General features: G+C 37.2%; 1 protein-coding gene across 2 annotated transcripts in view; it reads left to right on the forward strand.

Moving 5' to 3' along the window:
• Nucleotides 1-923: 923 nt before the first annotated feature.
• The window catches only part of gabrb2a (gamma-aminobutyric acid type A receptor subunit beta2a), a 65,471-nt gene continuing 52,824 nt past the window's right edge, over nt 924-13,570 (forward strand). For both annotated transcript variants that reach the window (XM_051650186.1, XM_051650187.1), the window contains exons 1-3: nt 924-1,062; nt 1,155-1,246; nt 1,820-1,887. In XM_051650186.1, coding sequence (XP_051506146.1) covers nt 989-1,062; nt 1,155-1,246; nt 1,820-1,887 — 234 coding nt within the window. In that variant the 5' untranslated portion in view covers nt 924-988. The remainder of the gene's footprint in view (nt 1,063-1,154; nt 1,247-1,819; nt 1,888-13,570) is intronic.

Genomic DNA, 13,570 nt, shown 5'->3' on the forward strand with positions numbered 1-13,570 from the left:
TTCTAAACTTGATTAATCCATATATGCATCAGTGTTGCCTAATTAGGATTTTTTTTTTTCATTATTTATAATGTCAAGGTCTCATGCAATCCACCAAACACAAACCGAAAGTCATGTTTAAATCATATAAAAATCCAAATGAGAGTTTTGTAGCTGTTAGTCAATGCCTTTTAACTTTAAGACCATCTATATGCATGTACTCCTAAAAGTTTACAAAATTATCTTTCAGCAGGTAAACATGGTTAAAATTTACAGTCATTCTCTTCTGGGAAGAAAAATTATGACTTATCTAACACTGAGGGGCATATCTAAATTTTTGTCCAATAAAATGCTCTCTAGAATGAAAAATGACCCTCCCCCTAATACCACCTCTCTCTGACTAGCAAATAGCAAATCATGGTTCATGGCTATTTAAAAAACGGACGAGCCCTTCAACTTCCTGTTTCAGGAATGTTAAGGCAGGAGCACTCTGCATGTCAAGTGATTTCACAGGGTCTTTAACTGTAATATGTTGAATATGTTTCCCTCTTTCTCTCACAATATAAAATATTAAGGAAAAACTCTAGCTCTTTCTTTTAAAACCCTTAATTAAAATGTTAATAACTTTGGAATTAAAAATGGTTTTGAATTTAGTTAATGCATGTTTGTTATTTTAAGACATTTTAAGTTTAGTTTCATTATTAAACCCATTCATGTCACCTTCAGGACCCTTCACTAACCTGTCTAGTTGGATGCAGACTCATCCAGGAGTATAAATGCTGCATAAAGATCACCTGATGCCTCCTTTTCTTGACTTGGTTTATTCAGTCGTCCCTTTAATTTTCCCCCCGCAATGGAAACAGCTCATCCAGCATCATCAAGAGCTGCTCTTTGATCTCGAGCTTACGTTTGCGCATGCGCAGCTCATTGCCTTCACTGCACTGGCTCCAGTAAGTTGGACGTGCGGTGTCTTCATCATCAGATCCAAAACCCCATCAGAACTGTTGCAATGGAGAGTATCGGAAAACCCCCGCACATCCTCTTATTATGTCCGTTAATCGTGGCAGTGGCGTGCGCGCAAAGGTATGGTAGCGTTTTGTGATTTTTTCCCCCAAGAAAATGTGTTTTTTGAATGCAAGAAGATTTTAACAATATCTCATGATATTTTTTTGCAGTAGTAGAGACCCGAGCAATATGCCAGTGGTCAAAGACACCGTGGACAGACTCATGAAAGGATACGACATTCGGCTAAGGCCAGATTTTGGAGGTAATGCATGGGTAAAATTCACATAATTCTTGCATTTGTGCTGTCGCGCGCACTAACATGTCCAATTACTCATGCAAACCTTGTTCATTCACCACAGTCTCTAACTAGGCGTGCATGTCAATGCATGAGAGAAATCAACGCATGTTTATTTGACATTTTATCCAATCGAGCATTTCCGAGAGAGGGAATCTTAACTTGGGGATCAATTAAATCTGCAGTGCAACTTTTGTTGCATCTTGACAGTAATTGAAACGTCATGCTTTACAACCATGCACACATTTGATGCAAACGCAGACATGTGAATCAAGCTGTTATTGATACAAGGACACGTCTAACTGTTCATTTGTCAGTCGTGCAGTTGCACTTGTGTGCTCATCTCTAGTGGTTGTAACAAATCAACAATTTCATGCGCAATGCCACGTGAATGTGTGGTGCTGGTGTTTTATATATTTATATAGCGCATATATATAGAATAATAATGAGGTGTAGTGTAATTGAGCACAGTCTATGTCTGAAGGTAAAAGTGAATGTGCACGCAATCATTTTAAATCATATTTCGTTTTTCTCCACCAGGAGCTCCGGTGGCGGTGGGAATGAATATAGACATAGCCAGCATAGACATGGTCTCCGAAGTAAACATGGTATGTTGCATGTTACAGTTTTCCATTGGTGTTATGTGTTCTGATCTATACGAAGCAGTATTTTTAAAAGCAATCTCATGCAATATCGATAAACACAAACTTGAGACGCAACAGCTGATGTTGGTAACACATGATGATTTAAACGTGAAACTGCAGAAGTTCATTGGCATTCTGCGGTATCTGCTCTGCATTTAGCTGCTACATTTGAATTCAAAACACACGCGCAATAGCGCACCCGCACGCGCTCCGCATGTCTCACGTGTGTGTTTGAGGCCAGCGGTTTTGATACTGCACAGAGCTACACACACATTCATGCAAACACCTTTACCCTCTATGACTGGTGTTTTCTCTCAAATCTAGTTCAAGGTGATCGTTGCCCTTTCAAGGAGAAAGATGACACATGTCATGCACGCTCCCACAATCGTGCATTTCTTTTTAAATGTGGAGGATATAGTGAGGTGTACACTTAAAGACGGTCTTTTTAAAATTCTTGTAATTGCATCTTTCTTTTTATTTTTTTCTCAAGCGTTATATTGCGATTTAACGCAATATACGGTTGATAATGGCAAGAGAAAAGTTTATCTTGAGCAACAGCACCCTCTTTTGCTGGCAGTGGGCAGTGCATCTGTAATTGCAGGGAAATATGTATGGCTGTGAAATTAAAGATTTATGGCTCGTACTCATTGCAGCTTTATCATTTCAGTGGGGCTGATAGAGTTTGTTTTTCAGTTCATTTCCCAGTCGCCCCTTTTAACTCGATGAAGTTGAAATGGTCTGTGCCAAGAGGCATACATTTTATTTGTTCACCGATTTGGAAAAACAAAAACATACAGCTCTGGGAAAAATTAAGAGACCACTGCAAAATTATCAGTTTCTCTGGATTTACTATTTATAGGTATGTGTTTGAGTAAAATGAACATTTTTGTTTTATTCTATAAAGTACTGACAACACTTCTTCCAAATTCCAAATAGAAATATTGTCATTTAGAGCATTTGTTTGCAGAAAATGACAACTGGTCAAAATAAAAGTAAACATTCCATGTTTTCAGACCTTGAATAATGCAAAGAAAACAAGTTAATATTCATTTTTAAACAACACAATACTAATGTTTTAACTTAAGAGGAGTTAAGAAATCAATATTTGGTGGAATAACCCTGATTTTCAATCACAGCTTTCATGCGTCTTAACTCTACCAGTCTTTCACATTGCTGTTAGGTGACTTTATTTAACTTCTGGCGCAAAAATTGAAGCAGCTTAGCTTTGTTTTATGGCTTGTGGCCATCCATTTTCCTCTTGATCACATTCCAGAGGTTTTCAATGGGGTTCAGGTCTGGAGATTGGGCTGGCCATGACAAGGTCTTGATCCGGTGGTCCTTCATCCACACCTTGATTGACCTGGCTGTTTTGCATGGAGCATTGTCTTGCTGGAAAAACCAATCCTCAGAGTTGGGGATCATCGTCAGAGCAGAAGGAAGAAAGTTTTCTTCCAGGATAAACTTGTACGTGGCTTGATTCATGCGTCCTTCACAAAGATGAATCTGCCCGATTCCAGCCTTGCCTCCAGATCATCACTGATTCTCCACCAAATTTCACAGTGGGTGCGATACACTGTGGCTTGAAGGCCTCTCTAAATCTCCGTCTAACCATTAGATGACCAGGTGGAGGATCGGTGATGATCTGGGGGTGCTTCAGCAAGGTTGGAATCGGGCAGATTCGTCTTAGTGAAGGACGCATGAATCGTGAATTAATTTTGCGCCAGGAGTGGCATAAAGTCACCCTACAGCAAAGTGAAACACTGGTAGAGTCAAGACGCATGAAAGCTGTGATTGAAAATTAAAGTTATTCCACCAAATATTGATTTCTGAACTCTTCCTAAGTTAAAACATTAGTATTGTGTTGTTTAAAAATGAATTATGAACTTGTTTTCTTTGCATTATTCGAGGTCTGAAAACACTGCATATTTTTGACCAGTTGTCATTTTCTGCAAATAAATGCTCTAAATGACAATATTTTTATTTGCAATTTGGGAGAAATGTTGTCAGTACTTTATAGAATAAAATAAAAATGTTAATTTTACTCAAACACATACAGTACCTATAAATAGGAAATCCAGAAAAACTGATAATTTTGCAGTGGTTTCTTAAATTTTTTCAGAGCTGTATTTGCAAATTGAGTTTACACTTATATTTATAGCACTGTAAATGATGTATACACACACAAGTTGTCAAATAAATGATGAAAGATTCTTGATAATGTAGAAATCTGCTAAATGCATACATGTCAAATTTAAATGTGATCATGAGTGACTGGAAAAGTCATGCATATTTACTGGTCAAAAGGTGTGGGAACTCTGCAAGGTGTTTTAAGGTTCGCCTTTGGACATAGATGCTTCACACTGTTTAGTGATGTGCTTACAAATTACCTTTATAGCTCTGTCAATTTTGTTGCTTTTCACAGCTGAGCCCTGGAATCCCTAATCGTTAGAACGAAAAGATGAAAATCTTTGTTTTCTGCAGATCCAGCAAAATTGGATTTTCACTGAGCTGGCAGCTGACAGCATCGTAGACTATCCGAAGGGTTGACAAGGTTGATCCTTTAGATTTGTGATCATTAGTATCTGACATTTCCATTCAAAGCCAACACCCGATGCACCTCAGCTCATTCACTCTAATGCTTGCTTTTTCCGTGCCTCGTATCCTTTTACTTTCTCATTAGTCCAGTGTGATGCCTAGGCCTGTCACGATAACTACTTTTGTTGGACAATATATTGTCCCAGAAATAATTGCGATAAACGATATTATTGTCATTTTAAGATGCCACTGATATAATGATAATATAATAGCATAATAATGCAAGTACACCCTTTCAAAGAGCAATGAACTTTTAATTCTTAAGAATATTCAGACATTGGAATTGGAATGTCAAAAAAAATCGGGAAGGCCCCTCTCCATCTCCAACTGCGGTTTTTGTTCCCAGCTCAGAAAACTGGATGGGATGGCTATGTTTTAGATGAGCTTTTAGGTTAGTTGTATTGGCACTTTTCGTTGTCACTGTTTTTAAACAAAGTCGACATACCGGCTCGTTCACGTTAATGGGCTCTCCTCTCTCATTCGGCTTAAAGCCAAAATGTTCCCACACCGGTAGCTGTGGAATGCAGCTTTGAAACCAAGTCCATTTGGACTTATTCTTCCAAACTTTCTGGCTGGAATTATGCTGTCTTCAGGGAAAACACCTATTAAAACACCTATTAGCCTCGAGTTACACGTAATCTTCACCTGTCGCTGTCCGCTTTGTGTGTGTGGAGGAGCTGCCTGAGCCTCGCCTCCGACACAGAGAGCAGACGAGAGGACAGAAGCAGCGCGACTGGCTAAAATGTTGGTGACATTCATTCTTATGTAAACGATCACGCATGTAAACACAGTGGGCAATATCGAGGTCAGCAAAAATGATCGAGGTCACTTCCATATATCGTACGATAAGTCGATAACATAATTATGGTGACAGGCCTAGTGATGCCTTAGTCTTAGACAGATGTATGAACTCAATTACGAGCTGTATAGATGCCCCAAGTGTCTTTGTTAGGCAGAACTGCCTTCTCTAGCATCTTGTTTTTTAAATGACCCCCCCTCCCCTTCTCTCTCTCTCTTTCTTTATCTCTCCTGCCAGCCATTTCGCACTGATGTAAACAAGAGGCACTGTGGTTTAAATATGGCCAAGGTAGCCCTGACCAAAGGTCATCTATGTTGTTTGGCAATGCAAATATTTAGGCCAGTCTACAAAAGTTGCATCCTCATTGCTTGACAAAAAAATATAAAAAAATGTTATTTTTGGAGAAGGGCCATAAGAAGAGGCAAACACAGGCCATGCTTTCTGGCTGACGCTGTTTCTAAAGACCCATTTGAGTTTGAGGAAACATAATTCAAATGATCTGTTTTTCATGTCTTGCCTTCCTCTTTTGCGATGGACAAGTGCTAATACAGTTTGTTCACACGCTAGTGTTTAGGATTGACAACCATTACTAACAGGTGTGATGCTCGAATTGTGCTGTTCATACAACATCTTACAGGAGTGGAGTGAGTAATGTTTGTTTGAATGAATAACCGAACTGAAGCCCTTTTCTATTTCCCTTTTTTAATGTTGGTGTTTTATTACCTTTCATCCCAGGACCCAGTTTAGCTGCTTCAGAAGGGTAAAGACTTTGAATGTGTGTGAATGAATTTGTTTTGTTCCCACGTAGGGCTGGGCGATATGCAAGACATTTTTTCAACAAAAAAAAAATCACAATATCCAATTACACCGTCAACCTAGTGCAAAGATTAAAACAGAACGTGGGTCTTCTTTAAAGAGACAGCATCTAAAAAATGCATTGCTCCTACACGAGATGCTGAAAAAACAGCTAGACATGGCGCAACAGTCAAATACGTCTGTCTAGCCTAGCACGTGCTTACACAGAAAGATGGACGTGTTCAGAGTGAACGGCCCCTTAGGTGGAGGTCTTTGGCAGTTGTGTCTTGACTATGCCTTGGCTTGTTCTTATGAGCGTCTCGCTGCATAAGTATACGTACAACTGTATTTATTGAAAAATTGTGATGCAGGCGGTATTATGATGCTTGAGTCCGTGGTAGTACTATGGCAATTGTACAGGCTACTGTTGACTTTATAATTTTACACACTTTTGTTAACAACAAGATATGTTCTTTTTTTTTCTCACCCAATTTGGAATGCCCAATTCCCAGTGCGCTTTTAAGTCCTCGTGGTCACGTAGTGATTCGCCTCAATCCGGGTGGCGGAGGATGAATCCCAGTTTCCTCCGCGTCTTAGACCATCAACCTGCTATCCACCGTGATATCTGTGCTCAACTCACCATGCGCCCAACGAGAACGAACCACATTATAGTGACCACGAGGAGGTTACCCCACGTGACTCTACCCTCCCTAGCAACCGGGCCAATTTGGTTGCTTAGGAGACCTGGCTGGAGTCACTAGCGAACTAGAGAACTCCAGGGGTGGTAGCCAGCATCTTTTACCACTGAGCTACCCAGGCTCAACAAGATATGTTCTTTGCAATAAACAATAGCTATGACATGGTGCTGCTGATAGGATTATATTGATTCGTTGCACACTCTTGGGGACATAGAAGATAATTTCAGTTTAAAAATCAAATGTCTAGAAGATTTTTCCCCCTACCTGAAATCATTTATTTAAAATTCGAATAAAATTTTAATATTTCAGTGACAAATTCGAATGTAGTTTCTCGGCCCTGTTGAAAGCCCTAAACCAGGGGTTGGAAACCTGTGGCTCGCGAGTCACAAGTGGCTCTTTGTTCAAAATCAAGTGGCTCACCGGGTGTCTCACCATTTACCAACACATGATCGTTTAAAACTTTCTAGATATAATTTTCCTGTAGAAAGTGTGGGTGTGATTGCAAAGCTTGAAGTCAATGACACTGTTTTGATTTCCTTTCTCCTGAATTTGTGGTACAGCCTACTCCTGGTGAAGAAGGTTTGAAATTAACACCCGCCAAATGCAGATTTTTCATGCACAGTGGCGGGTAATTTTGCTGATGTACCAGCCACTGTGCAGAGTGACCTGTAAGACTTCTCGGAGTGATATATGACAAGAAATTAGACACAAAAATGCGCATGCTGCACGAGAATGCTGCAAATGATCTCTGATCATCTCAGAAGGTGCTGTGAGTTTCGATTTATTTCCACGGAGCAGTTCACTCTTAAGCATTGTGAACGCAACTCTGTTATATATAATATATATATTTGTATTAAAGAAACAAAGACGGAAGTGATTAAATCATAAAATATTATAAGACACCTTGAACCTAAAATTGAGTTCTGTTTTATTTTCTTAGGCAGCATTAACTGTATTACCAAAACACAATACAAACACATTCGATAAGAACATACATTTGGCAGCATTTTTTTGGGAACACGTGGGAATTTATTAGGCTTATTTATTATGATTTGTGTTATTATTATCTTTATATTTATAATTGTCTTTAGTTCTTAATTTGTAGGCTATTAGTAATTTTTCACCTGTTGTCATTGACTGATGCTTGCGTGATGGCCGTTGGAGACAGTAAATGTTTAGATTTGGGGAGGTGGTTATATATAAGATTTTTTGATCACATTGTTATTTTAATTGCTTTTTCAATTTGTATAAAGTGCAATTTGAATTTAGAAATGTATTTTATTTAAGTTTTTCGTGTTTCAATAAATTAATTTTTAAAGCAAAATCAATAAAGCAAATATATTCAATGACCCTCGGCAGGGGGGTTGAAGATATAATCGGATATCGTGATATTTTTTAAGATGATTATCTTTCAAATATTATTTTACATCGCCCAGCACAAAAGGGAAGTGAACTTTTTCATGAACAATTGTAAAATGAAGTAATTTTATGGAGACCCGCACAAACACATGTACTCATGTCCATATTACAACATGTAACCTATTAATTGTTGCATATTTGCTTTTTATTTATGTTTTTGAGTAGTCTGTGGGCATAATAAACATTTTATTTTAATGAAAAACTGTATTTTTTGAAAATAGTAAATTATTAGTTTGTGCTATGGCTCTTTCGAAAAAAATGCATCAACCAAAAAATTAAAAATGGGCTCCTCAGTGAAAAAAGGTTCCCGATCCCTGCCCTAAACCATGGTTTTAAATGCAACCACAAAATAACAAGGGTATTACTGTAGTAAAACTCTTGTAACTATGTTTTTTTTTTTCGTTTTTTTTTTTTTTTTGGCAGAATGATTATTTTTATTAACATAGTTTTGGTTTTCCTGTATTATTATGATGGTTTTACTAAAAATATCATTAACATATAGTTACTATAGTAAAACCATTCATTTTTGTAATATATGGATAAAGCTATTGTGAGGGAACCCAAAAATAATTGTGAGAGAACGCAAACTATTGTGAGGGAATGCAAAACGTATTGCGAGAGAATGCAAAACTATGCTGCTGTGTTTATGTAGCCGTAGACTAGACAGTCCCCTGCCTCCAGTTCGCATGTATAAATTATGGAGGAAATACCCACTGTTCGGAAGGAATACCCTTTGCTTGTAGCTGGGACAGAGGATATATTGAAGAGTATCTTTTGAAAACATAATAGTCACTTTAAAGGCAAAGACTTAAACAGACTTGTGCTAGCTCATGGGCTAAATAATTACCGGGGCGGAAACATTGCTCTTATATGTATCATTATCCTGACAAGCATTAATTGCTTACATGAATAAAAGGCAGGGCCGTGCAATGATAGCCTATTGAAATAATGAATGGATGAAAAGACAAATTTAGACTAAATTAGATTGGTTGACTTAATTAGTACTAGTGTGCGTAATTGTTGATCATTTTTGAATAGTCTGTTTGTGCCTGTTTAGTGCTGTTTTATTTCCTTCGAAGCTGAAAACTGTGTGTTATTATGTGTTATTTTTACTTTTAGTTGCTATGACAACACCTTTCGCAAAAAATGCAGGGTTAGTGGGCTCTTCTCTGTTTCGACAGATTATGTTTTAAGGCAAGGCTGCTGTTTCTTTTTTTGAATTCTTTCATATTTAACGTTGCTCAACATAGGTAAATGTATGATTTAGCTACAGCCATAAATAGAGTACCAACTATGTAGTCACATGGTGTTCTCCAAGACAGAAGCAACTCTTATTATAATTTCATACACTGACAAGCTCTGCTTCACATTTCACTCTACAGAGAAGCTTATTAGAGTGCTTGTCAGCCTTTTTTTTTTGTTCCTTTCTGTTTTTTCTTCACAGTTTTTTACAATTAATTCAGCCTTGCCTGTTAACGTACAGACTCCATTCAAACTTTTTTGTGTGGATAATTTCAGCCTTAGATGTGCTATTTTTGTATTCTTTATTCTTTTTAGGAAAATTTATAGTAGTGTTTGTAAATCTCCCACTGACTCATATTGATAGAATGTTCAGCACTCAAAATGTTAATGCAATGATGATGTCATTGTAATATTTGCATACTGAATTGTGACTGGTCTTATCTTTCATGCATTTAATTAACCATTTATAGCATCGTTTACGCTGCAAAGACCAAAATGATCACGTGGGAATTGAAAGGCTTTTTCTGAATGTTCATGTACCCTGAAATCAACCCCATTCTGCCATATTACTGACAAGCGCCATCCCCCATCAGACATTTTTGCACCAATTCAAATGTGTTCACCTTGTCCAGTGGTGCTACTTATAGCGCATAACACGAGCACTCTCCAAGACACAGATTCTGGTCCCATGGAAACCAGGAAGTAATCTTGTTCACATTTTTGCTTTAAAATGACATTTTTGCTCTACTGATGTTTAGGTTTAGGGTTGGGGTTTGGATTAGGGATTAGGGTTAATAAAATATGCATTCCTGTTGACTTTATTGCATAATTTTTGGTGGCACTCTGTGGACATTTCACTTCAACAACACTGATAGCTTCTGGGGGCAGTGGTTCGAATTTCGGTAAACAGACTGATTTCAGTAGCAGAACTTTCAATCTGACAATTTGATCAAACAATTTGATGAGTCTGCAAAGATGGTGTCACATTATGTGTTGACTTTCGTGCATAGTTGTCAGAAAACAAGTGGTGTGAAATTTTTGGCATAATAACCGCAACACTATTATAGCTGTGCTAGTTTCATGTCTTTTATCACTCTGCTATCTCACTGAATAATTTGCAGCTGCTTCTCACTCATTAAAACAGCATCGGGATATTTTAGAAAATGGAAAACAAACTAATCGTTGGATAAAGTGGATATTTACCTACAGTCCACAAAAGACTGCTTTTTTGAGAGGTAACTTTGAGAAGCTTCCATTGGTGCTGTGTCTTGTTAATAGGGGGCTGTTCACACCAAACACATTATTGTGTCCACCCATGCTGTTTTTCAGTTGTTTAAACATGCTAAACGGATGTCTTTGACCATTGCATTACATATCACTGTGTTTTTGGCATCTCGTGCAGGAGCACCCCAATTTTTGTAAAGTTATTTTGTCAAGTTAAAAGGAACATCAACTGTTAAAAACGTGTCTCGAGACCTGTGTTATAGTCTTTTCCCTGATAGCACACGTACAACACCCAGATGTCTATTTGATGTGTGTTTACATCTGGAAGACGTCTATTTTATGTTGTTTGCTCTTCTGCAATACGTCTATAGCATGTATGTCAATAAGTATCTTGGTGTCTCGGATGTCAATCAGACATTTCGCAAATGTCTTTGAGACAATTATGATTTAGAATGATTGTAAATCTGATCTTTTTAAGATGTTTATCAGATGTTAGATGTTTTCCAGATGAAAAGATCTAAAACAGACATCTTGGAGACGTATGTGTGTTATCTGGGTTCGTTGCACTGCACTGGTCTGAACGGCCTCTAGTGTTTTTGACATGCTTTAGCCATTAGTTACATGAATGCTACACATACTGAAGAAAATGTAAAAATACTTCTCTCAGTGTCTTCAGAATGGAATGGTTTCTGAAAAAAAAAGAAAAAACGGTTTCTGTGCATACCCCGAGATCTTGCAGGCAAAAGTAAGCAGAGATGACTTGACTTACAATGAATGAAATGTAGTAGTGCAATTAAGGAAATTGTTAACAAATTGAATGTAAATGTTTATATTCACTTTCTGCATAAACTTTGTCATATTTAATACATTATTGTTTGGTTTTTAGGCCCATTTTAGTTATAGTACAGTAATACTGTATTTTGTAAAGCAGAAATGTTTACTTGACTTGAATGGAATATAATACTGTAGTATACAGAAGCTGGTAGTTTGTATTGCCATGCTGAGCCATCTTAGACTCAGCCTTTACTGGTCTCGGTCTCGACTCGGACTCGACCCTCTTCTGGTCTCGGTCTTAACTCGAACACCACCTACTCTGGTCTCGGACTGGACATGGACTCGGATGAGCTGGTCTTGACTACAACACAGCAACACATACTAAAACAATATTTTGATAATAAGTTAATCTGTTGATTAATTTATCGATTAATCAAATGAGAAAGGCAGTTTTTATTTATGTGTATTTTAAAATATGATTCCACATTTTGCCCACGTTCTTCTCTAAACAGTGTACAAATTGAAGGTACAAAAAACTGAACACTATGCATTGTGTGCAAAAAAAGTTATATTGCATATTGCTTTTCACATTATCAAAACAAAATAACAAGTGTTTGTCCACAGTTTTTATGCAGAAGACAATTAAAATTACTACATTAAATGATAATAAAACAAACTCTTCGTTATAATCCATTACAGTTACTTAAATTGTTACTTGCGTTACATGTAAGTTTTCTGTTACATGCTTCAATTTAGAGGTAAATCTGACATTCAACATATAAGCAATATTTTAACATAATCAATATTTTAGTCAGAATGATTTCAGCCCCTATCCCTGTCGTTGCGCTCCATTTGGTTGACACGCATGTGTGCACACTCGCTCCATGAAGTAAGACTATTTGAAGTTGATTAGTATTCGCTTGCTGTTAGGACAAGTTGTTTTGCAAAATGTAAATCGAAGCTTGCATGACTTTGAGTTTATAATATCTTCAAATAAGAATGAATCGGTAAAATGTAAGTTATGTGGTGGAGTTAAACTTCTCTGACGGAGGATCTCTGTGCCAGAGCAAAGATATCCAACTAATCATAATTAAAATCATTGTTGATTATTTTCATCATTTAAATGATCATAATTTTAGTGATATTTAGATTTTATCAATTATTTGTTGCAGCCCTAGGGATGTAGCCCGTTGATTTTTACAAATGCTCCATCCATTTATGTTTATGCATTTGGCAGATGCTTTATCCAAACGACTTAATACAGTTCATTCGAGATATACATTTAGTCAGTTTGTGTGTTCCCTGGGTATCAAACCCATGATCTTGATGTTGCTGGTGCCATTCTCTACCACTCGAGCTACATGAACCCCCACAATAATGAGTTTTAATGTATTTATTCAATGTAAAAATGTGATGCAATTAAAAAAATGTGTTGATGAATTTCACTATGAATCACATTTGCCGTAAATCCACTTTCAAACACATTCTTTCTTTGTTGGAAAATGCGTCGTCACCATGTAAATCTTGCTTAGGAAACCTCCCCAGCACTCTTAAATAATTCAGGAGCCAAGTCTTAAAACATATGAATCTTCATGAATCACACTTGTTCATTCAAAGCAAAATTACGTCATTCTTAGAATTTTGACACTTAAAATTTTACTCTTAAGCAGCTTTATACATACGGCTCCAGCTCTTGTGTCACCCTGAAGGGGTTTATTACGTCTACAGAAAATATCTCACCAGAAATCCAATGTTTTCAGACCGAAGTTTAATCAAATAACAACATTAAAAAAAGAGGCATTCGGTTGTAGATTAATTTGAAACACCTGGCGTTTGGAGTCTGTCTGACATTGCAATAAACTTTGCCAGTTAATCATGTCTTCGACATCAGATGTTTATCTCCAAACATGTCATCAACACCCTCATCATGACACTCACAGTTATAGGCTTAGATTAAGTGAAGTTAATGTGACACATTTCACTTGTGTAATCTGTTAATATATCATCTTTTGATAGGGTTGTAAGGCTGTTCTAGCAAATGTGTTTAAGTAGCTGTAAAAAAAAAATGGCCCGTCGGGAATAAAGACTAATCGGAGCAGTC

The sequence above is a fragment of the Myxocyprinus asiaticus genome, chromosome 22 (assembly GCF_019703515.2).
Source record: "Myxocyprinus asiaticus isolate MX2 ecotype Aquarium Trade chromosome 22, UBuf_Myxa_2, whole genome shotgun sequence".
NCBI classification, from domain to species: domain Eukaryota; kingdom Metazoa; phylum Chordata; class Actinopteri; order Cypriniformes; family Catostomidae; genus Myxocyprinus; species Myxocyprinus asiaticus.